The sequence below is a fragment of the Balearica regulorum genome, chromosome 18 (assembly GCF_011004875.1).
Source record: "Balearica regulorum gibbericeps isolate bBalReg1 chromosome 18, bBalReg1.pri, whole genome shotgun sequence".
NCBI lineage: Eukaryota > Metazoa > Chordata > Aves > Gruiformes > Gruidae > Balearica > Balearica regulorum.
The window spans coordinates 8,182,382-8,206,924 of record NC_046201.1 but is presented as its reverse complement, the minus strand read 5'-3'; the positions used below and the strand labels follow the sequence as shown (position 1 = coordinate 8,206,924).

Genomic DNA, 24,543 nt, shown 5'->3' with positions numbered 1-24,543 from the left:
CCCATCCATCGCCTCCACGCTCCTTGCGTGCGTCTGCTGCGGCTGGAGAGCGCTCGGCTGCGGGATGCAGTGCAGGGAGTGGGTCTGGCCGCCTTCTGCTGGAGGATCTAAGGTCCAAGGCAGAGCCCACCAGCCTGTCAACAGGCTTTCCACAGGGTTTAGTGGCCTTTGGATCAAGCCCTTAACTAATTTCTTCCAGTTATTCATGTTTCTCAGCAGCCACAGTCCCAGTGTAGCCTCCACATTCAGCATAGATCTCACCCACCTCCTTTTTTTTAATAAAATAATAAAATACATTTATATATATTTATATATATACTACGTAAACTGTACATTATCGTATGCAAAAAAATGCATCAGAGGCCGTCACGAGTAATTGTATACAGACAAAAGGCTATACTTTGCTATCGTGGTACCAAATGTTAGCAGCGAAGGACAGACACAAATAGGTGCAGTAAGAAAGCATAGGTTACCCCAAAACCCCACCTTGCAGCTCTCATATAAGAAAAACCCAAACAGAACAAAATAACCATCTCCAGGGGACAGGCAAGATGCCACAGAGCCTGGATCAAAGATGGAAGTGGTGACCCTCTATAAATCAGGATGTTGCCAGCTGGGATCCTCTCAAAACTGAGGACTTGAGAATAAATCATCCTGTTCCATTTATCTGGGGATGCTGGAGCCATCAAGACACCCGACTTTCAGCAGGTGTATTTGGATGGATGGGCATTGAAGAATGGTATTGGAGTGAGTGGTGATTGTTCATGGAAGACGGCCCTGGGGACTCTGCAGAACTGAGTCTCTGCAGAGCAGGACAGGGTGAACAAGCCCTGAAGAATGAGCACACACCCGATGACCCAACTGTGCCAGAGTTTTGAGTGCGCTGGACTCCGAAGGAGAGGTCCAGAGCTTGAAGTGCCATGGAAGGCCTCTGCCCACAGGAAGAGCTGCTCAGGCACTGTGGCAGCTTCTGGATGAAGCACCCTTAGATCGTTCCACAAAGTCCTGCCATCTGAATAGAAATGTCCCGCTGGCGGGCAGCCTGCCCTGGCTCAGGCCTCGTAGAACTGCCTCTCCATCTGTTTGGTGAGGGTCCCACTGGACATCACGGTCCGGCTCACAAACTCTTTGGTGACCTGTTTGGTGAGGGTGCTGCTGGCGCTCTCCACTCGCTGGGTTGTCACGAGCATGCCATCTGCAACAAGAAGCTCAGTGGTCAGGACACAGCACTAAGTATGGGGTCACAGAAAATAGGATCTACTCTATCTGATGATTCCTAGCAGAGGTTTCTCCTTAAATACCACTTTCACTGATGGAAAACCTCTCCAGATCAAGTGATTCAGCACTTTGCTGTCAGTCAATAAGATGGATCTCCTAACAGCTCCCAAACTCTCCATGTTGCAGCATAAGCCCATCAGTCTATGAGCTCAAGTGGGACAACATGGGACAACTACACTGATGTAAGTGACGAAGATGGTCACCACACTTTTTTCCTGCTCTGAAGAGATCTAACCTTGCAAGAAGAGCTATGATTTGGTCCCTAGTGATAGTCCTGGGGGACTTTGAAAACTCAGCGTTCCCTGTATGACTGGGCAGCACTTAGGGAAATGCCTGCAACTGCCTCTGGGAGAGAGCAGGGATGTGGTGTAGGAGAGGGTCTGGTCCTCTTCATCCTGCCTGACAGACCCTCCCTCCCTGCCTTTGACAGTTGAGCACCCTCAGACCTTTGGACAAGCAGAGTTATCCTTTGCTTTGCGAGGGTTTCAAAGCAGACAGCGAGCCCCTACCTGTGAAGTGAGGATCCAGAGAGGAATGGCTGATGCTGGTTTTGGTGGTGTATTCAGTGGGGAAGTTGTACACTTCTTCTCTCATGTACTGCTGTCCTCCAAACTGGGAGAAAGTGCCTGGGGAGAAGGAAAAGGGATGAGTCAGCCAGGAAATGACAAGGAGCTTCCAACCCCTCAACCCTGCACAGTGAGGACCAGTCAGCTCAGGAAGTTTCTCTTGCTGACATCAGAGCCAGGTTTAGGAGGAACTGGGAGGACTGGGAAGGCCTTACACCCGTGCAGTGTAAGAAGCTGCCTCCAGGTATGTGTACAGCCAGGCATAAGGCAGAAGTTTCATAATAAATTAAACACTGGCAGGTTCTCTCAATCTTCCCTTATTCAGTGCATCAGGACTGGGACAGTGGTCACAAGGCACAACATGGTCTTTATGGAATGACAATGTCTCCATGTCTTTCATGGAAAATGAAGTCACCACCAGAACTGGAAAGGGACTCTAGGACTTGTGTTCCCTGCTCCAAGAGGTTTCTTATCTTTGCACCTCCACAAAGACATGGTACTGTACCTCCATCCTGAGATTCAATGGTGATGATGCCTTCTCTCTCTGGCCCAAAGCCTTGGGTGGTCTTGGCTTGCACTTTGAACTTGTATGGGACATTCTCACTCAGGTGGGGCACAGTCAGGGTAGTTTCCAGATTGTCTCCTTCGACGTAGATATTCCTGGGCTCCCCTAATCCACACAGACATACCAGTGGTGAAGATAGACAGAAGTGACAGTCCCTCCAAACATACTTCCTCCAACTCTGGCTGCTGTCTTGGCTTTCTCTAAGCTTTATGCCACCCACAGACTGTATGATCACACCCAGTTCCACTAAGGGTTAAGACAACCCTATTTTAGTACAGTGGTGATTCTCAACAACCTCCACTGGGTTTTGCGCTGTAATAAGCTACAGGTCTTTCGCCCTCCCACCACGTTTTTTACACCAGACCATGCAATGACACAAAGCGTCAGAGTCCAGCAGCTCCCAGACCTAAAATCAGCCTCACGTCCCCACTTTATCTACACCAAGGTGAGCAGACAACTTTGTTGCTGGTCTCAGCAAAAATACAGCAAGTTGCTGCCTTTGCTGAAGGTATCTTGTGGTCTACACAGGGAACTGGGCTTCCACAGCCTGATCCTGTACCTCCTCCATGCAGCATCTCACAGGTGATCATGTAGCCCAAGATGGATCCATTGGGCTTGCGGGGTCTCTCCCAGCTGAGCTGCAGGGAGTCAGGGGTGAGGGCAGTGAAAACCAACGGTCCGGGAGCACTGGGTGTGCTCAGCGTGAAGGGTGAACCTGCAGGGCCACGAGCGAGAGGTCAGTGTCACGGAAGGTGGTGAGGAGGAGCCTGGGAGGGGTCTGCACACAGCATTTATGAAATGAGCTGGAAGGTTTCAGCTATCTAGACAGCAAGTGGAAGGTGAGTGCATGGGGAAGAAGGTCCTATTTCTAAATGAAAGGAAGGAAAGGAGAATGTAGTGAGGAGAGAGAAAACAACAAGGCCAGCACTGTAGACACAGCAGAGACATCAGTGCCACCCTTCTCCTGTCCCCAATCCACCTCACCTGGTACAGGACTGAGCGGGCTCTGCGGGTCCACCTGGGACTCTATGGTGATGACTCCTTCCCTCTCGGGGCCCCAGCCTTCCTCACTCTGCGCCTTCACCTTGAAGATGTAGGAGTGGTTGGGCAGCAGGTCCTCTACCACCACCGAGTTCTGGCTGGGGTTGGGGATGGTGAGTCGGTGCACCTCTCCTGGGACACACAGGGAAGGGGGACGTCAGCACCATGTTGCAGGCACAGAGCCATGGCTTTTTGCTTTTGCCTAAACTCTATCTCAAATGAACTGCCTGGAAAAGTCACCTGGGGCCCATCCCTGGCCACTTCCATCACACCTTTGCCACCAACTACTGGTAGAGCAGGGTGAAATGTTGATCCAAAAAAGGCTTGGGACAAACAACAGCTTCTTGAAAACTCAAGGATTTTCAGCCAAAGAGAATTACATTTTCACTAACACTGACCCATGTTTCATGTAAAAATAAGAGATTTTAATTTCAATCTTTTCTTCAAGTCCAATGTGATGAAAAAACCTTCAACTAAGATGTTGGGGCTGGTGGACAATGAGTCCAAGGTGTTTTGGAGGAGGGGTGACTCCACAAGCAACCCCAGGAATTGTCCCCCCAGCAGAAATAGGCAATGAGAGCTGTGGGGTAGCCAAGACGTTTCCTCAAGGCTACACAAAAAGCAGAGCTGGGACCAGTCCCTGAACCCCAGAATGGTTGAGGTTGGAAGGCACCTCTGGAGGTCATCTGGTCCAACCTCCCCCTGCTCAAGCAGGGTCACCCAGAGCCAGTTGCCCAGGAGAAGACCCAGACCAGACTCCCCTCCACCAACTGCCTGGTGGGCATCGGCTGTTTGTTCACTGACCTCCGTTGAGGAGTTGGTACTGCACACTGTATCCCTGCACCTCCTTCTCGCAGTGTGGCTCCTGCCAGCTCACCTTCAGGGAGGTGGGTCCCAGGGCAGAGAACACCAGGCGCGTGGGGGTGTCGGGGATGCCCAGCGGCAGCCTAGAGTCTAAGGCAAAAAAGGAACATCAGGGTGGTATTTGGGAGCTGGGGGCTAAGGGGGCTGGGAGAGGGGAGGGAGCGGCACGCATAAGTGTGGGATGGTCCCAATGGTCTGGGGAGAACATGGCGAGATGTTATCTCTGCAAGCTGGCCTGTCGTGAGGGGGGACTGGCTGGCTTTACACACCTACAGTGATGTCCCATGGCCTTGGGGTGCCAATCTTGGGTGGGACAAGTCAAGGTAAGTTTTGTGCCCCTGTGGTATAGGGACCAGATCGGGGCCTGGGTGCTGTGTGTGGCCCTCCTCACTCACCCCAAAGCACCCTGTCCAGTCTGCCAGAAGCTTCACAGACATCTTCAGATGTAGCTCAGTTGAGACTGGCCATAGTCTACAGCTAAAGCAGCCCAACATTTAAGGGGACGGGGGCAGCTGGGTGCTTTGGTTCCCCCCCCAACTCAGCCCCACTGGGACACAAAGCTCATGGCAAGCACAGTAGCCTCCCAGGGACTCAGGGACTGAAGCTCCTTGTTGACATGGGCTTTGGCCAAGAAGCTTGCAGAGGAACATCTCGTATGGAGCACACATTCTCCCCAAGAGTCCTCCAAAGGCCTGTGGCGTAAGAGTAAGAACAAGTTTGTTAGGAATGAAGAGGATGGCGACAATGAGCTGATCAGCTCGTTAGAGCATGGTGGTGGTGGGGAGCATTAATCAGCCCAGGTGGGTTGAAACACAGCTGAAGTCACCTGCAAATGGAAAGGTGGTGTGATGGAGGCACAGGCCAGGTCAGGAAGATCAGTGCAGCACACAGCAAGACATGGAGAGAAGGTTTGGGGTGAGCAGTGGGTGGCAGCAGCTCATGGACAGCCAGTGGCTTGGCTGTTATGGGATGTGTGACTGGGAGGAGACACTGGACAAAGCTGTACCTATGAACTTGCAAATCCCCGCAGACCCATCAGTCATGATTATAGAGTCCCGAAAGCCAGTGCTGGGGTAGTAACCCTTCACCTTTACCCTGCTCCTGAAACCCACATCCCGGGGCCGTGGGATTGTCCTCCCAGCATCTTCACGGATGGGAGGGAGGAGTCTCCCCGGGTAATCTACAGAAGCAGTGCAAAAGAAAGAGAGAAAAACACCATTGGAGACTTCAGAGAGGGTTCAGCCCAGGTGCTGGCTCCTGCAGCGATGACTTTTTAAGGCTTGGATTTGAAGAGCCTTTTAACACCCTTCTGTTGGCACCAGCTGACATACACGTGTGGAGCTGAAAGGCAACCATGCTGCTAGATAGAGTAAGAAGAGGAGACACATGCTTTTCCCAGAGTGCTTCTTGGTGTGAGGATAAGGTGTGAGGATAACCCTGCTCCCTTTCATGAGTACTCTGCACATGAGGGATGGAAACCCTTTCCAAACTGGTCTGGGAGCAGGGTGGCCTTAGCAAAGCACCTACATGTCAGTGGTGAGGACATGACCTTCCAGATCTCTGGTTCATAGGCTCCCTTAGCTGTGAACACAGTCCTCACCCCAACAGGACTTGCAGGGCATGGGTCTGAAGACAGTCATGGGGGTGGAAGGGAAGGACAGGTCCCATCACCACAGTACTCACCGTGCCCCATCAGCATTGTGGAGCAGTCTCTTGTCAGTGAGGAGCTCCCCATCACCCTGTGCTCCTGCTGCACGTGAGAGCTCAGCTGGTGGTAGCTGGTGTTTGTTGTCCTGGTCAGCGTGCCGCTGCCACTGCTGGGGAAGGAGAAGTCCACCCGGCCGTTCAGCAAGTGCTCTGTGAAAGAGAGCACATTGTGAGGAATGTGGCTGTGGACAGGGCTGTTCCTGCAGTTTCCATGGGGAGGAAGCAGGAGGCATCATGGTGCACCCTGCCTTGGCTGCATCCTGGCTTCAGCCACTCTGGAAGGCTGTTCTGGAGCACTACATCTAGAACAAGCCACAACCACTCAACGTAATGATGTGGAAACAAACAGGTAAATGGACTTTGCCCTACACTCAGCACCAGAGACACCCATGGTGCCCAAGGTAACTCCAGACCTCGGCGTCGCTGGGGCAGTGCCTTGTGATTCTCGTGATATTCTCTCACCTCTGTCCTTAGACACAAGCACAGGTTTATAATTTCAGACTGAAAATGAAGGTGGAAGAAGGAAAACAGCCCTTTATGGAGGTGGTTTGTCCAAATCTCACTCTGGATCCCATCTCAGCTGGATCTGGAAAGGAAACTCTGCTCCGTTGTTCTGGTCCTTGACAAACCCCCATCCCTTCCCAGCAGGCCAGGAGAGATCAGCTACCCATGAGAGAGTGATTTCTCTTTAACAGTCCAGGAGATGTGCCCCAGAAGCTCAGGGCACTTAATTAAGGTGAGGAGCTGCCCTTGGAGGTGGCACTTAGCAGGTATCATCTGAGTTTGCTCCTGCCTCGAAGGTCCAGCCTTTTGTAGAAGCAACTTGCTAGCAGGCTCCCAAGTCCATGCCGAGATGGGGGTTACCTTGACACTCTTGTGAGCAGACACACCGGGACAAGGTTTTTGAAGCAGACTACAGCACGTGAACAGTGCATCACACCAACACGAGGATGGGCACACAAGGGGAGGAAGGGGACACGTACTGGGGCAGCCCCCAGCCGTCAGCCCCTTGGCTCAGAGCAGGACGAGACAGGACACTCAGTGCCATTAACGAAGCCGTCCTTCACCTGCTTGGGGCCGGGGCGTCCCACTCCTCTTCAAGCTTCCAGTAGCCATGTCGCTGTCCTCCTCGTGGAGGAGACCCTCGGTGTCCGAGGAGAAGTGGCTGCTGCCAGAGAGGCGGGGAATGGTTTCAGGTGGGAGCCTCCAGGTGATGCGGCGAAGATCCAAGTCTTCTCCCAGCAACTGCACATATTTCCATCTGGAGCCTTTTGGGACAACGCAAGCACTGGTGTTGGCATGATCTGCAGGGGACAGAGTGGGCTACCCACCACCTTCGTGCTGCTTGCTGGGGAGGGGAAGGGGCAGGTGCCAGTGGAAACGACACCCGTTCACAGCCCGTCTCGCCAAGTGTTGGCTGATGAGTTCAGGTGCTGCAACCACCATGTGACTGGTAGATGGAGGATGATGGGAATGTGACGTGCATGAAGTTCCTCAACCCCAGGGCTGTTTTCCAGCCCTGTGTCCATCACAACACAAGGCGAGAGTCAAAGTCCCACCACGTGCCTGTCCCTGTCACGAAGAGTCTGTGACAATTGTCCTCTGCTCAGGAGAGGTTTCCTCACTCCTTGATGTGCGCTCGGGATGGTCGGACTCTTGGTGTTCCCATTACCTTGCTCTCTGAAAGGACCAGGGACTCACTTCTGGATCCCAGGGCCTGGAGAACCCCCCCCAGGAAAGACCCTCCAGATCCTACTGACAAGCCTCATCATTTCACTTATGGCCCATCTTCCCTTCATTGTCCCCAGTACAAGACAAGGGAGCCAGCCTCATTCAGAGAGCGAAGTGATGGAGGAAGACAGACCAGTGCCTTCTCAGCACTTGATGAGTTCCCTCCTGTTGGCTTGGCCAAGACCCTAGAGCGTCCAAGGGAGTCAGAGGTCTGTGCCTTGCCAGTGCTTGTTTGCTGACAATAACTCTCGTGGTCCAGCCAAATGGCAACAGGAGGGGAAAATGAGCAGGGAGGGCCAGGTGGGGCTCCTCTCCGACCCCACGCTGAGATTTTTCTTTGCCTCATGACTAAGTCAAGGAACCACTGGTCTTATTTACCCTGTGACTAGTCAAGTGTTCCCATGGATGCAGCTACTGTGCTTTGGAAAGGCTGATCTCCACCATGTCCGTGACTTGGATCTCCCCATCTCCAGGAGAAGGAAATGGGCAGTGAAGCTCACTGCTGAAAGCTGTTGTTAAGGAAAATTAATGTTAAAAATAACCTTTGCAAAACTCGGAGCAACGTACCTGAATCATCAGAGACACTGGGATGCTTGCTGCCAACTGGAGAGCGAAGCACATCTGTGCTGTACATCAGGTAGCTGTCGTAGTCCTCACCTCCCTCTGCATCAATGATGGGGACATCAGGGATGATGGGGACTGGAGGAGAGGTGGAAAGTGCTATTAGACAAGCAGCTCAAAACCACACAGGCCTCCCACACTCAGGCTGGTCTTCAGCATTCACCAGGATGGCTGGTGCAGCAGAGCAAACAAGATGTGGAGCAGCAGCTGGGGTGGTTGGGAGCATTCCCCAGTGCTGCTCCTGCCCACCCTGCACCCCAGCCAGGCAGGGCAGTAACTCACTGGACATCGGGCGCTTGGGCTGTGTAGCAAGGTTGATGGTGGCTTCTCTGTCAGGTCCCCAGCCAGCACCGTTTCTGGCCTTGACCATGTAGCGATAGGGCTGGGACTCCCGCAGGTTTTCTATCAGCACCATGCGCTTCTTCGGGTCTTCAACCAGCACCTTCTTCATTGGGCCAATGGGTACTGCAAATATGGGTACGCCTATCACCCACAAGGTCATGAGACACAGAAGACCCCACAGCACCCCACCCTTGGCCAAGAGGCTCGCTGAGATTTGGTGTCAGGACACAGCCTGGCTCTGGAATAAGGTGCAGCAGCTATTTCGGTTGTTCATGACATCATCTTGAGGGAATTCCCCAACTGAATGCTGAAGTCAAGCTACAGCAGAGGTCTCCTGTTGCTGGTGTGTCACCAAATAGCATCCTCCTGGCACCCTAGCCCTTGGTCCAGACCTATGAACTAAGTTTTTAAGATGAAAACCAACATAAAACACTATGGAAGTGGATGGGAACTGAGAGCACTCCAGGCTTTGCAGGATTAAATCCTGAGCAGTGATTTCCCTGTACTCATTCCATCAAGAAGTGACCCCTCTAGATCCCAGTTTTCACAAGAAACATGCTTGGAGCCGTTCTGGTTCTGCTGCTGCTTGGAACTGCCCCAGCCTGTGGAATGTATACTCCAGTCCCTCCGCCTGGCTGGACTGCCCTGGTCAGAAAACGAGCTCTTACCATTGTCCTCGTTGACGAGTCCATAACTGACTTCGTAAGCCGTGATCTCCCCATTGGTTTCTGCAGGCTCAGCCCAGCTCAGCTGCGTTACGGTGGAAGACACGACATTGAAAGCCAAGCGGCCGGGCTCGCTGGGGACTGAAAAGGCACGAGCAAAGGGTCCAGGTTACCGCAAGTCAGAAGCCAGCACACACAGACACCCAGAGCTCCCTAGATCACAGCCAGATCACAGTGGGAGCCGCTCAGTGCTTGTGCCCCAGACCATCAGAAGCTCAGGGCTGGAGCCCTGACCCCACACTGGGTGTACAGGCACCAACTGGCTCCCACACAGTGGGAAGCAGAGTCACTCACCATCCTCAAGCGTGCGGCAGTGGATGATGTCAGAGTAAGCCCCTTCACCCATGGCGTTGTAGGCACAGACTTGCATCTCGTAGTCGCAGAAAGGGTAGAGGTTACTCAGCTCTGCTGATGGTGCTTTGACATCGATGAGATGGGCTTCTGACTCGGGGTCCCCTTGGATCCAGTATTTCACCTGGCAAAGCAAGAGCAAGCCATGATCCCTTCAGATTCTCACCATAATGGGTGAGAAATTCCCCATCTCTTATTAGAGCTGCTCTGGGAAAGCCAGGGTGTTGTGTCATTCCTCTGAAATGGGAGGCCTGAGCATTTCATGATAAGTGATGGAAAGGGAGGTGAACCCACCAGGAATCTTTCCTGCAAATCCCACATCCACCCAGCAATGGTCCCACCCAGCAAAGGATGGAGGGGGCCAGAAGGGGTGAGCTTGCTCCCTCCTTTGGGCACCTTCTCCCCATCCCTTCGGCCCAAATGACCGTCTGTTTGACACAGCTGCAGGATGGGACCCATGCCCTTCCTTGGTATCCACTCACCCCTTACCTTGTACCCCAGAGGTTTTCCCGGTGGAGGAAACCAGGTGAAGCGGATTTCCCTGGAGCTGAGAGCGTGGGCACTGGGATTGAGTGGTGCAGTCAGGCGGCCTTTGGGGGACTGGGAGACCTGGCTCATGCCAGTCATCGAGGGGACACCATCCACCACCTCTGCAGACACAAGGAAGAAAAGTCACATCAGTGCTAGTCCCCCACGTGGAAGGAAAAGAAAGAAGCGTGCCTCTCTCCAGTGCTGCCCGCCATCCTGAGTGAGCCTTTCAAAGCATTTCTGAGCGGTAGATTCCCATTGTAGGGAAGGGAAACTGAGGCACTCTTTGATGACATCCCCCAAAGCCACACAGCAAGCTGGCATGAAAGTAGGGCTCAGATGCCTCGAGTTCTGCACCTCCTGCTGCTTCTCACAGGCTGCCCAGGTGGGAAGAAATGAAGAGGCCACCTTCTTGCCTCTGAAAATCTTTAGCTCTGTCTGAATGTATTTAATAATGCTTCAACATCTTGACCAGTTGCCCTGTGCAGCCATGAGAGAAAATGGAGATGGGCAGAGCCTTCTCAAGTTGCCCTGTTGCTTCTCCTGGAAACCCACCAAGTCCAGCTGAGAGCTCCCTGGAGCCTCTCCAGCCCAGTGCCTGCCCCTCAAGTGGTTCTGCTTGGTCCAGTGCCAGGGGACTTTCTCGTACCCCCAGTATTCATGGCCAGTACTGTGATAAATACGTTATTGACCCACTTGATGAAAACCCTTACAGTTTTGCTTGTCCAGCCACAGGAACCACCAAACACAGCTCATGGCAAGTCCTGCCTCTCCCCTATTTATATAGCTTTTAATTCAAATCCCCAAGGAAAAGGAATGAAGAATCCACTCTATTTCCTTTTGCGAGGTAGATTATCCATCTTCTTCCCACCCACTATCTATACCCACTAACGCCTCTAGAGGGAGGCCCAGATCTACCAGTCGGAGCTGGAGAAACCTCATTGCCGCTTTCTGGGTGAGGAGCAGGGCTGGAGCTCCGTACACCACCTCGGGGTGGTCTGGTCCGGTGTGGGGGTCCCACACCGCCTGCTGCCATTCCCACCATTTGGCTGCCAGCCCCTACCTGGGTCAGCAATGGTCACCATGGTCTGGGGGTATCGGCCAATCTTGGCGCCGTACTTGGGATGGAGGAGCTCGATGATGAACTGCTTGAGCTGGCAGTTGTTTAGGAGGGTATCTATTTCAGTCAGCTCCAGCAAGGGGACCTGCACCTCCTTTTGGGTCTCCCCAGGCTGGAAGACCAGGTCACCCTCTGTCAAGACGTAGTCCTGGGGGAGAAGGAAGAGGTGCATGATTATAGCCCGCAGCATCCATGAGAAGGCTCCTAGAGAGCTTCCCCTCACCTCCCAGTGAATCCTCACTTGCCCCCCAGCACTTACAGCTCAGAGGGCAGCCAGTGCCCTCCGCCTCAGGCACAAGCAGCCTCTCAGGTTCCTGAGACACAGGGAGCAAGGGATGGAGGGGAATGTCTGCCCTTGTGCTAACCTGAAGCCTGGGGTCTCCCCTCTCCAGCCACATTCCCTCTGAGCCTGATCAACTGGTCTTCTACAGCCCCAGGGCTGGTTCCTTCCCAGCCCTCTGTGCCCACTCGTTCCTGCCTGCCAAGACCAGGAGCATCACCCTTACCCTGCCATTCTTGGCGGTGACATCCCGGGTCCTGTAGGTGACTTGGGATTTCCCATTTTCTATGATGTCCCGGACGACAGGGATCTTGGCCATCTTATCGAAGCGGCTGTGGGAATAGGCTGGCTGCAAGAAGGTGATGAGGCTGCTGGCTGGAAGGGGCAGGAGAGAATGAATGTGTAGAGCAAATACATGAAGGATCACATTACAAACACACAGGTGTCCTCCCTGAACAGAGTTCCTAATGCCCATGGGTGTGAACTGTGTATGAAATATTACTGCATGGGCCAGAGACTTTACCACTCCCGACTCGTGCTCCCTGCTCAAAACAACCAGAAGGGAAGCAGAGGCAAACAGCTGGGGTCATTCACCTGCCCCAAGCACAGCATAACAGCAAGGAGATTTTACTTTACTCCAGCAACCTATGAACTGGAGCAGCAGAGGCATATGGTCAACCCTGGATATGCCATGGAATTAGTAGCATCTAAACTTGTGATGGTCAAATGTTTGGGTCTCTGTCACCAAGGATGACGACCCTCCTTTTGATGCTTTAGAAGATGCTTTTTTTTTTTAGACCTTGGATGACTTCAGATAGGAGTTACCAAGCAAGTCTGTGGTCTGTGATCCGGGGGAGCTCAGATACACAGGCTGCATCTTCCTTAGAAACCACGTGAGTCCATCTGGACATGGGACACTCAAACATAACCACTCTTTAACTTGTGCAACAGTCACAGCCCTTCACCTTGTTCTTTGATGATGGTGATGTTGACAAGCCTGCGTCCAATCTCTGCGATGCCAGTGGGGACATCAATGGCCTCCACCTGCAGCTGCTTCTCATCATCATCATCCTCCCTGATGAAGAGTGGGACACGGACATCCACCAGCTCCACGGCCTCCTGGAACTCCACCATCCCATGAGCATCTGGGGGAAGGGGCAATGGTGAGAGGTGGGAAACACCTCCCTGCCCAGCCAGGAGGCAGCACTGGGCTTTGCTCCCTACCTTGGTCTGAGGTCACAGTGTAATAACCCGGTGAAACCTTCAGGTCATTGAAAGCCTCATGGGAAACATGCTTTTCCACCACTTTGATGATCTCTGTCTTGGCTGAGCGAGGGGCAGTGAGCACTGTGTCCACAATGGTGTGGTCCTGCCTGTGACCGGTGGGAAGAGAAAGCCGGGTAAGAGCTGAGGCCAGGGTAGCTCATCTCACACAGCAGCTGGAGGGGCTAGTGAATGTGTGGGGCATGTGTCACCCCACACGTGTGTGCACAAAGAGGGAGAAGCAGCACAAGAGAGGGCTGCAAGTTCCTCTTACCTTTTCCCAGAATTGGGCTGTAACCTGGGGGGAAAAAAAAAAACCCAAATCAGAGTGACTGGGGTATACAAAGTTCTGTGTGAATCACAGCCCTGTGCAGGTCTGAGCTGCGGCAGCTCCCTGCGGGTGCCAACCCATCCTGCAGAGCCCATGGCCCCATCACATGTTCCCTCCTGCCTGGCTGCTCCCTCCAGCCCTGGGTTTCCCAATGTGATGAGGAACATGCCCACGGGGGAGATCACATCTAGTCAGAGCTGTGGGAAGAGGATAACACTCCCTGCTCAGCACCGGCATCCCCAGAGTCCTTCATCCTGCACCAGGCACTCTAACTTTGCAGAGGGCTGAAACTTTGGAAGTTGGTGGGAATTTTCCCAGTGAGCACCATGTGACCAGGATTTGTCCCTGTCTGTAGCACTCTCAGGTCCAAAGCTAGATGCAGCTGAGATGACCTGCAAAGCTGGGTGGGCTCTGCTCTGCAGCCCCAAGTGGGCGAAGCGCTGCACCCGGCTTGTGCCCAGGATGGCTCGCAGACCATGCTCCCTTCCGGCATCCCAGATTTCACACCACAGCCCTCCAGTTCACTCCCTCATCAGCAGGGCCCTGGGGCAACCCTGCCCCTCAAGAGGTCTCTCCCCCAGTGACTCACCTGAACTTGGTCTGCTGGAGCTTGTGGCAGCCAGGGATGTGCTTGAAGACGTCGTTCAGCTGCAAGGAGCAAGAGGGACTTTCACAACACATCCCTTGCTGAACAGGGATGTGTTCAGTGAGCAGACGCTGCTGCCAGCAAACACGAGAGCCCTCTGGTCATCGCCAGGTCCTCCCCCCTTGCCCTGCCACACCAGGCAGAGACCACCACATGTTTTCTCCCCAGGATATGGCAAGAGACTGCAAACTGAAGCCAAACAGGAGCTTCAGACCACATGCCCCGAAGCAAACCTCAAATCTCATCAATGTGATGCTTTGATCATTCTCGCAATTGTGATCTTAAAACTTGTGCTTTCTTTTAGAAAGAGGAAGCAGCAATTGCTTCTTCCTTTCAAGAGCTGTCTAGGTTCATGGGAAGGGGCGCTCTCCCTTCCCAACATCGCAGACCCCCAGTCCCACCCCAAGTCCCCCTCGTGCCCAGGCTCGTACGTTCTCCTCCACTTCCTTGCGCAGCTGCTCGAACTCCCGGGCGTCCGGCTTCACCAGGTTCTGCGTAAAAAGCCGGGTCAGCCTCAGAGACAGCCCATAGGGAACTGGAAAGAGAAATTCCAAAGTTAAACTCCTTCCTTCTGGGCCAGAGAAATAACCCAGCCAAGAGCTGGGGCCATGGGGACACGTGTGATGCTCAGTGTCCAGATCCTGTATTGCTAAGCACCCAAACCCCACAGCACCAGCAGAGAAAAGCCTCTGAGAACTGGAGGGCTAACTGGGAAGCTCTCTGCCAGATCAAGCAAAGGAAACAGTGCCTAGCGGTGGCTCTGGACCGATGAGGAAGAAAAATCAAGGCTGGGTCACTGAGCTAATGAGATTAAGACACATGCAGGGTCCATCCAGCACACAGCTAGGCTGTCAGGGGGTCTCCAAGCCTACCACTTGTCCTGCTGCAGGGCTGGACACGGGAACGTGCTGCTCAGCTTCCCCCAAGATGGAAGCAGATAAAGGAACACCCCCTCTTGTGATTGGGCTTGGAGGCAATGCCATGGCTGTTGGAGCTGGGGGTCACCACCAAGGGTTTGTGTCCTTCACAGCACCCGCAGCATCTGCTCTACACCCTGCTCCTCAGATGTGGCACTCACTGAGATCTTTGAGGTTGGCAGCAGCGAGGGGGGTGAAGCCCTGCTTGTGAACATTGTTGTTGATCTTCCAGCGGACTGTGTCCCGACCCTTAAGGGACCCAGTGCGAACCATGGGGGTGTCCAGGTGGTCGGAGGACATGAGGCTGTGGCGAATCATGTAGTGGTCCTCCTTGAAGCCAACGGTGCGACCTGCAGAGCCAGGGGCAGGGTCAGAGTCTGGGCAGACTGGGATGCCAGCCATCAACTTCTGAACACTGGGGTCTTTGTTCTGGGGAATCTTTAGGGCCTCCACCATGCCAAGCATGTTGGGATGTCAGGAGTGGAGTGGGGTGGAGAGGACAAGGGGTGTTGGTGAGTGGAGAGAGCACATCACACCAGCTAGGCATTACAAGGGACACTGGTCAGAGGAGAGCCAGCAGCAGGATGCCCAGTAGGGCTCACCAGGGTGTGGGGCAGGGAGGAGCAGTGTGAACAGTAGCTCAAGGGCACCTTGGCTCAGGCTCTCTGCTAGGAGCTTTTCCCCTGATCCACCTCCGCAGCTCAGAAAGGAGGAGGAGGGACACTTATCCCAGCACGCTCCCCCACCCAGGAAGGGGGTGAACCCCACAGATCCCTCTTCCCCCCAGTTCAAAGGGCTGGTACCTCGTGCACAGCAGGGAAGCAGGGCCAGGCAAGCCTAGAAAACAAATGGCCAAAGGCACAATCACTTTGCAACCAAGGGCAAAAACCCCCATGCCTCCAGCCAGGAGGATTCATATCAGCAGGGATGGGTGGAGTGGATGGAGTGGGTTCTAGCCATGCTGGAGGCTGGGTGGATTTTGGAAATTTGTCATGTTTTTGGCCTTTATCTGATCTGTACCTCAGGCTGGGGCAGCTGGCTGAGGTACTCACCTTGCAGCAGGCGCAGAACTTCCAGCAGAGCAGCAGGAGCAGCCCCAGGAGCAGGATAAGGAAGATGAGCAGTGGGATGAGCCAGAGGAAGCTCCCCGGTGGGCACTCTACGAGCAACAGCAACATCAGTCCCGGGCATCAGCCCCCTGCATGGGGTGTGCAGGGAGAGGGGGGAAGGCAGGGACAGAGAGGGAAGGCTGGACCACAGCTCTTTGAGGGATGAAGCAGCCCAGTTAAGCTTGGGAACTTCTCTGTTGGTGCTCACAACAAAAAGTGCTGTTCAGGGAGAACTATCCCATCTCTCTGCTCACATCCAGCCATCCCAAGGGGGCTATTCAGCACCTCACATCAACCCCTGCCTGTGCCAGCAGTGAAAAGGCACTGATCTCTAAAGGCGCTGCACTCCTTGCAGTTCACGTGACAGCCAATGCCACCCACCCCTGTCACGCAGGAGGTGGGCAGGGAGGCACTGCCTGCAGCTGACCCTGCCCCAGGGCACAGCGAAGGGACAAAGTGGGGTTCAGAGGCACTGTGGAGCAGGTCACTGCTGACCCACACCACAGGCTGGACATCGCCTCCCACTGGGTCCCTGCTCACCTTTTTTCTTCTGCACATGGACGGTGGTGTTGGGGAGGACGGTGGGGTCTCCCTCCAGGGTGTAGTGGTACGTGCAATCATCTTCCTCATCCTGGAATGAGCAGTGCTCGCTGGCCTCTTCTGCAGAGAGAGGGGACATGGTTGCAAAGACATCAGGACCAGGACAAGCTTGGGGAGCAGCCCCACGTACACACACAGAGGACAGGACCCACAGGAGACACACCACATGTGTCTGCACCCAGCTCTGCTTCTCCCGGTACCTTTCTTCAGCTCTTCCACCATCTGGATCTGGAGGTGGCATGTGCTGCAGTTCCCCTTCTTGTTGCCCGTTCCCCAGGCCTGGCAGCGAACGCAGTCCCGGATGCTCTCGCATACAGCCTGGAAGCCCTGGGCAGAGAGGCGAGGTGGGATGGTCAGGAGACAGCCCATGGGCAGCGAGGGAGGACATCACCTCTGAGAGACAGAGCTGGAGAGGCAATGCTGCGTATTCACCCCGGCACCAGAGCAAGATCAAAACATGGAATCACAGAGAACAAGCAGCTAAAGAAGGATTTATAAAAGCCCAGGAGCCCAGCACAGCTAGCTCCAAAATCTCTTATACCAACAGCCTGCATTTGGGCAGGGAACAGATCTCCGAGGGTTTTAGGTGACCTTTCCAAAATATGACCAAACCAGCTTTCTCCACTGCCACTGTGGGATTAGCTCATGTTTCTCAATGGGAAAACTGAGGCACCAGACCATAAAATGTTTTTCTCCAGTCTTGAGGCAAATCAGCAGAAGTCAGAAGCCAAACCTCAAACTTCTGCCCTTCACCAGGGTGCAGATAAACACAGATGGGCATTCAACAGTTGCTGCTGGTGAACTGGAGGGCAAAGAAGGCCTGTGGCTGCAAAGCATCTCCCATAGCAGACCCTTCCTGGCCACCAAAGGCAGGACAGGCAAGACTAACTGAATCTCTGCTCCAGATTTTGCTCCTGACGAAACATGCCCTCATCTCTGCTTTGCTTTCTTTCCCCAGAGGTTCTGTGTAGGAAAGAGAAGCGATAAGCCCAGAGGAACCCAGGCTGAGCCTCACCAGGGAGTAGCTGATTTCACAGGTGGAGCTGGTGTACAGCGAAGCCTTGTCACAGATGCACCTGCCGCATTCGCACCTCCCATGGTTATTGCAAACGCCCTGGGAAACAAGAGGTGACAGTCGGCATCCGAGAGCAATCGTAGACACGCAGCGGCACGGGGAGTCAGCAAGGTGCCAGCTCCCAGCAGCCCTGAGCCTCGGGCATCGGGGAAATTTGCTGCAGCCCTGCCTGGTCCAGTCGTCCCTCACGCAGGCAGGGCAGGACCTACCCCTCGGCTGTCGATGCAGGTGTCGTTACTTGTGGGACATTCACAGCCCGGACCCTCCCAGCCGCTCTCGCACACGCACGCGCCTTTGGAGCAACGACCACGATCTGAGACACAAGAGGAGGAGTTACCCAGGGTCCAGTGCTGTGCTGCTCCCCTGGCCCTGTCTGCGGCTCTCCCGCTTTCTTTGGGGTGCAAAGGGGCTGCAAACAGACTCCGCAGCATCCTCCCTGCACATTTGCAGGTGCAGGGTCCCCGCAGCCCATCGCCGGCCACTCAACCCCCCGTGCCAGTGCCACCAGCCCAGGGACACCCTGCCTGTGCCACCAGGACAGAGCAGGGCACAGTGCACCCCACACAGCTGGGGGATGTGGGGGGGTGGGGGGCTGCTCTCACCGTTGCAGAGGAAGCCGGAGGTGCGCGGGCACTGCAGGACGTCGTACTCGCAAAACTCCCCATTGAAGCGCTGCATCAGGTCCTCGGAGTAGCACTGGCACTTCCCGCACAGGCACTCTCCCCGGCCCGAGCACGGCTCCACATCCCCAGGGCGGATGCAGGCTTTGTTGTTGGGGGACGATGCCGGGGAGCAGTCACACGTGTCCCCTCGCCTGGTGGGTAGGAGATGGTGCTGAGAGAGGCAGGAGCAGAGTGCAGGAAAGCAAGGTCCTAGGCAGGATACCCCAGGCACGAGCGTGTGTCACTGTGGGTCCCCAGACCCAGCAGGAACCCTGGGAGGGGTACGGAGCTGGACAAAGTCCTTACCAGCCCTGGTGGCAGTTGCATTGTCCACAAACAAAGTCCCCATGGAAGCTGCACTTGGGCGAGCTAAATTCTCGTTGCTGTAAGAGAAGAAAGAAGAGGCATTGCCAAATGGGCTCAGCTGCCCCCAAGACCATTTCAGGAATCAGAAAGGCAGATCAAGGGGCAAAGTTTTGCCCACAAGACTCAGCTCTGCCATAGGACAACATGCTCTGCTTGGTACAAGCAGTGATGAAGATCTCTTTGGCCAGGCTGAGCAATGGTGAGGGGTCGAGTGGGACCCACACATGACGACCGACGAGTTCCCACCCCCGGCTGGCCTGGAGGAGGACACGTCTCTGCAACACGCACCCCCACGTACCTGTTCACAGGGACACACGTCACAGATGACAGAGGCTGTGACTCTGAGGCTGTCACTCAGGGAGGTGGGTTTCACGTGGATAATTCCCTTACGGTCTTTCTCAGGGAGGCTGCAGACGTGCTGCCCGCCAACGTACTCAAGCGCCTTCACGTGCATGTTGAACTTGCCCTGGAAGGAAGGGACATGCCGCAGGGGTGAGCCAGCTCTGCTGGACCACAGCTCGGCCAGACCAACCCCAGGTGAAGAAGGAAGGAGGAATGCAGCAGAGGGCTCAGCCGCTCACACACACCTTCCCTCTGGGGCCATCCAAGGACTTACCACTTCCCCACGGGTGATGTGGAAGGAGCCAGATTCTGTCTTTTCATACATCAAGGAGGTGAACTCTGTCTTCATGGCTTTGGGGACAAAGTCAGCCCGGATGTCCATCTTGGAGCGGATGTGCTGGGTGGCAGAAGATAACCACAACGTCGGTTTTCAGCAGTACACCTGTGACCACCCCATGGCCTGCCTCAGAGGGGCTGCATTGTGCCTCCTGCCTGCTCTCCTGGACAGGAGGTGCCCACCCTCTGCCTTCCCTGGGAGTGAGAGCAAAGCCCCAGAGAGCACCGTTACCTCAAAGGCTGTGCGGAGCAGCTCCACGATGTTGGAAGAGTCCTCCTGGAGCACCCCGATCCCAGAGATGGGGAAATACTCCTGCAGCTTCTGCAGACACACAAGAGCCCCCTGAGCCAAGGCTTTGAGAAACCTCCTCTAGCAATGAAGTGGGCTCTGCTTTGAGCAGGGCTTGGTCCAGAAACCTCCAAAGGTCCCTTCCAACCTAAATGACTCTCCAGCAATGTGTCCCCACTGCTTTACAAGAAATAGACACCAACTCAGGGAGACCTCTAGCAGCCCAGATTCCTGCACCAAATAATACACCCTGAGACCTCCCACGACCCACAGCAGGCCCCCAACACACTGTGGCACCCTCCCAAAGTATCAAAGTGTTGGTTTAGCACTTGGGGTCAAGAGGTGGGAGAACACTTTCCCCTCACAGCCAAGCTGCAGGCAGAGGAACAACAGTCCTGGAGGAAAGGTAAGTCCACGTGGCACCACCACCATGGTCTCCTCACCTTATAGTAGCTGTAGGAGTGGTTGGTGACAGCAAAGATGGGGATGATGTTGTGTTGGCCCAACAGGCGCACCAGCGTGGGCACCGAAGGATAGTCCTGTTTGGTGTCATATACATAGGTGCCACTGGTGTCTAGGTGACACTGCTCATCATTTCTCGCCAGGATCCCTGCCAGGACGTTGGTACCATCAGCTTCATAGTGAAAGGCAGATTCAGTGGAGAACACGAGCAAGTGAGTGCTGTCCTTCCTCCAGCCGATCTTATCCTACAGTCAGGGAAGGGGAGAAGGAACTTTTATCTCTGAACCCTCCAAACCACCACACAGCACTTGCAGCCGTTGGCAGGTCAGCACTGGCAGGAGCTGGAACACCCAAGGGGCAAGGCACCACCTCCACTTGGCAGGAAGCACAACCAGCGACGTGGCCCTGGGAATCCAAGTCAGCAGGTCTCCCCTTCTCCCATCTGCACCCCCAATGCATAGGATGCCTCCCAGCAGCTTGGTACCAGGCACATATATGTACATGGGGCAAGGTCACACTTTTCTGGACATGTTTGGAGCTGGGCTCATCCCTCAGCCAAATGGCCAATCCCAAACGGGCTGTTTTCCAGGGAGCAGAGTTCCACCACCATGGGCACGAAGGGGGACAGAGCAAAGAGCACACGCAGGGTACCCAGCAAGCGACTCCTGTGCTGGGGATCAAACACCAGATACACACACAGATGGTCTAAGACCTAGGAAAAATTTGGAATGTAAACCAACTCAGCACCAGGAGCATGCAGGCAGGAGGGCGAGAATCAACTGTAGCTGACATTTAACCGGGGCTCCCTGGCTGTCTCATCAGCTGCCCAGTATGCTGCTCTTTTGCTCATTAGCCAGTATCAAGAAAATAAGCTCATTAAAACCAGACACACATGGCTCCTGCATTCCTGGCCACCATCACCTTGCAAACAGCCGTCTGCAGAATGGCATCAAAGCCACCCTCAGGGGCATCCAGGTTGCCGGAGATGCGCTCTTTCCTGAGCTCCTGGCTGAAGTAGTTGATGTTGCTGGTCAGGCGGATGACGTTCTTGAAGGAGAAGGGGGAGTCAGCATTGTTCCAGGGCTCGCGCAGCCTAGGACAGAAGAGGAGCAGGGTTTTTGCAGGATGCAGGAGCAAAGGGATGCCCGGGTGCAAGGAGAGGAAGCATGGGGAGAGCCCCTGGGGCTAGGGAGTCTCTCAAGGGAAGACATGAAGTAGAGCTGGCAAGCCATCGGCACCAACAGGTAGAAGGTATGAGGGCAGAGATGGAGGAGAAGACACACAATCTGTTGTGGCAGAGCAGGGAAGGTCTGAAAGCAGAGGAGGACACTGCTGGCATTGGCAGGGTGCTACAGCAAGCCCTGAGCACAGGGTGGGGAGGCCAGGGGAGACATCTGCAATGAAGGGAGAGGGGTGGATGGAGACTCTCGCACCACAGACAGTGAAGATCAGGAAAGCCATGGAGAAATAGAAGGCGCCTGCCCTCCCCTCTCTGCTCCCATCCCGGGGATCCACTGGCCTCACTCACTTCTCGGGTCTCATGTCTGTCTGAGGGGATGAGACTTTGTCCACAAACTTGCCGAATCCGATGGTGTAATTGGAGGTCAGGGCTTGCAGGAACTCCGCTGGGAGGAGAAGGGAGGGAGGAGGAGACACATGAATAAAGAGATGTCTTGAGGTCACTGCTCCAGGGAAAGATATCCTGGACATCTTCTCCGCTGGTCAGGTCTCAGATAAGACTCCCAAACTGTCAGCTTTTAAGTTCTTTGTGCTTGGGGCTTGTCTTTTTGGGGGTAGAAACCTATACCACCTTTGCTAGCCCCTTTCCAAGACTAGAGCTTCTGCAGTAGCATGCACCACACCTATCAGTTCAAGATGCCAAAGCCACCGCACAGGTCGACTCTGCAGGGCACCAGCCCCCACACTGGGCTGAAAGGAGAGAGCGCGTGAAATCATCCCTGCAGAGCCAGGAGGGACATCCACCCGCAAAGCTGCACAAAGCAGCAATAATAAGAAACTCTAATTAAAACAGAAACCTCTCAGCCTTTCACCAGTTCCATCCCTCACAGCCATGGGCAGGAGCGAGCTGCCTGCCTTCATCAGCACAGGAGCTGGCTCCACTCTGCTCCCAGCTCTGGTCTCACCTAGGTTTTGGCCCATGCTTTTGAGGTTGTCCAGATCATCAGACATAGAGTAGGAGAAGTCCATGAGGATGTAGAGATCCACAGGGCTCTCCAAGGGCTGGAAGACATCTATGTTGAAGCTCATCTCCTCCCCAGCTCGCAGCAGCATGAGCATGCCTTGGGGGGACACCTGGGTCCTCTGCAGGGACCTGTTGATACTGAAGTTCTGTGAAGGAAAAGTAACATGAAGGGGATGGACTCCATCTCCTGTGTAGACACAATGAGGAGGAGGCAAGAGGCAGGGAGATACATGGGAAGTGGAAAGGCAGGGATGATCATTCTCCCTTCCCTCATGCACAGCTGGGGACCGAGGCAGCCTCCCCTGTGTCCGTGTGTGCCCACCTGGGTGCCTCCTCCAGACCTTGGCATTTTGCTTACATCTGTTTTGCCTGAAAATCCATCCCAGCCCTAAGCGAGCAGGGCTGGTTGCCAACAGGTTCATCAGCTAGTGAAGGGAGAGCATTGGTTTTGGGTAGACCCTACCTAAACATCAGTCTGGACTTTGTATTTTTCCTGCTGAAGACTCTAGAGGAGGCTGCAGGACACGAAGGTCACTGGGAATGGTGGGACCCCTCAGAAGAAGCCGAGCAAGGGCTGTCTCCCAACACCCACCTGCTGGGTCCGCATCTCGCCCCTGGTGTACACGATGCTGGCCTCCCCGCAGCCGTACCGCAGCAAGTTCTCCCGCAAGTCGCAACGAGCCTCTTCAAAGCTCTGCCAAGGGGGCAAGAACAACGTTACAGCCACACAAAGCAGCAAATCCTCCATGCAAGGGGGAAAGGCACTTGTCAGGAAACAGGTCCTCTACTGAGGCCATCAGCGAGCGTTTGGGAGCAGGAATGGGGCAGAGAGATGGGGACAAGTCTTGCACAGAAGAGCCAATGTCCCACAGCAGCAGGGAAACGCGACCACCAGTGAGTTACTGGGTTGTCTGGGATAATACTCTCCCTCCATCCCTCGCACACACTGTTTCAGATCTGGCACACTGGCATTTTCCGATAAACCCCTGTATTCCTGCAAGTTTGCCCTGGACTCCCCAAAGGAAACCTGCGTTTTGGTGCTTCCCATCCAGACCAGCTCTTTGCAGAGAGGAGCTGGAGCCAGAAGCTGTTCCTGCTCTCAGCTTTTTGCTGGCGGTGGTGGGATCCTCTGTCTGCAGGGTGGGAAGGAGAGTCCTGGGTTTCCCTGCAAGGTCTCACCTCATCGGTGCAGAAGGAGCAGTCCTTGTCCACTCGGATGCACTCGGTGCAGCTCTTCGCCCGGGACAGCACACAGCGGTTATCTACCGGAAAAGAGCAAGGCATCAGGAATGGAGAAAACTGGGCGAGCTGTGGGAGGGTATGAGAAAGTCTGATCCTGTTCCCAAGGACCCGGCGGAGGTTTTGCCCGGGTGGTTAACAGAAGCTGGCTACAAAACAGCAGTGGGATAGCAAGAGAGGGGCCCCAGCTGCTGGGGAGCTAGAAAGCAGGAGGAAAGGGAAAAGGACAGATCTCAGAAGGACTTATCTACATGAGGGCCAGTGTTTCCAGAGCCCAAGAGTGGTGTGTACAGTCCCGACAGGGCAGCACCAAGGGGAGACCGCAGACAGACATACCAGGGCTGCACTCACTTTTGCTCCTTTGACAGTGGCCGGTGGCACAGAGCAGGGTCAGGAGGAGCAGCCAGGCACACACCCGTGGCAGGACATCCATCCTCTTCCTCCTGAAACACATGGATTGCTAACTTGCGGAGAGCCCAGAGTCTGGGACAAAAAGGTCCTGGAGATGATCGGGCAGGTCTGGCAGAGCCCCTGCCCAGCCCTGCCGGGGTGGGACAGCCCTGCCTGCCCAGAGAAAGCTGCCGCCTGGATATAATCTCTGATCTCAGCAGGGCAGGGCACAAAAGCAAATCCAAGAGCAGCTCGTCCTCTGCTCGGGCATGTGCGAAAGGCTCAAAGTCCCCAGCAATGCTGGGGCAGGGCAGCTGTCATGGCACAGCACCCCTGCACCCCAGAGTCAGGGTGCCTGGCTTGACAAGTCCCCCAGGCCAGCAGGATCGGTGCAGGCAGCCAGAGCCCAGTGCCATCCACACGTGTGAACACCGACCAGGTCAAGACCTTGCTTTTCCTGGCAGGTTAAGGTAAAAAAGAGAGGAGGAAAACAAAGTGACGGTCTACATCTCTCTCCAAAAGCAAAACAGACCCCTCCCTTCGGCTATTTCCTATCGCACTAAGAGTTTCCAGGATGGTCGAATCAACAATAAA

The 24,543-nt window shown here is 54.6% G+C and overlaps 1 protein-coding gene across 1 annotated transcript; it reads right to left on the bottom strand.

Moving 5' to 3' along the window:
- Positions 1 to 102: 102 nt before the first annotated feature.
- On the bottom strand, positions 103 to 24,013 carry ITGB4 (integrin subunit beta 4). The gene is made up of 40 exons (XM_075770546.1): positions 23,911 to 24,013; positions 23,500 to 23,582; positions 22,913 to 23,014; positions 22,262 to 22,466; positions 21,646 to 21,742; positions 21,039 to 21,210; positions 20,099 to 20,362; positions 19,599 to 19,688; positions 19,305 to 19,427; positions 18,987 to 19,154; positions 18,629 to 18,705; positions 18,263 to 18,474; positions 17,870 to 17,973; positions 17,601 to 17,699; positions 16,786 to 16,912; positions 16,526 to 16,645; positions 15,929 to 16,035; positions 15,680 to 15,713; positions 15,038 to 15,226; positions 14,391 to 14,494; positions 13,903 to 13,961; positions 13,257 to 13,280; positions 12,944 to 13,092; positions 12,685 to 12,864; positions 11,946 to 12,094; positions 11,383 to 11,587; positions 10,281 to 10,441; positions 9,735 to 9,915; positions 9,384 to 9,521; positions 8,656 to 8,838; positions 8,320 to 8,451; positions 7,089 to 7,289; positions 5,998 to 6,171; positions 5,321 to 5,494; positions 4,255 to 4,404; positions 3,394 to 3,582; positions 2,969 to 3,124; positions 2,350 to 2,514; positions 1,788 to 1,904; positions 103 to 1,195 (listed from the first exon to the last, which is right to left on the bottom strand). The coding sequence occupies exons 1-40, from the start codon at positions 24,011 to 24,013 to the stop codon at positions 1,053 to 1,055; spliced, it is 5,610 nt and encodes a 1,869-aa protein (XP_075626661.1). The 3' UTR covers positions 103 to 1,052.
- Positions 24,014 to 24,543: the final 530 nt, after the last annotated feature.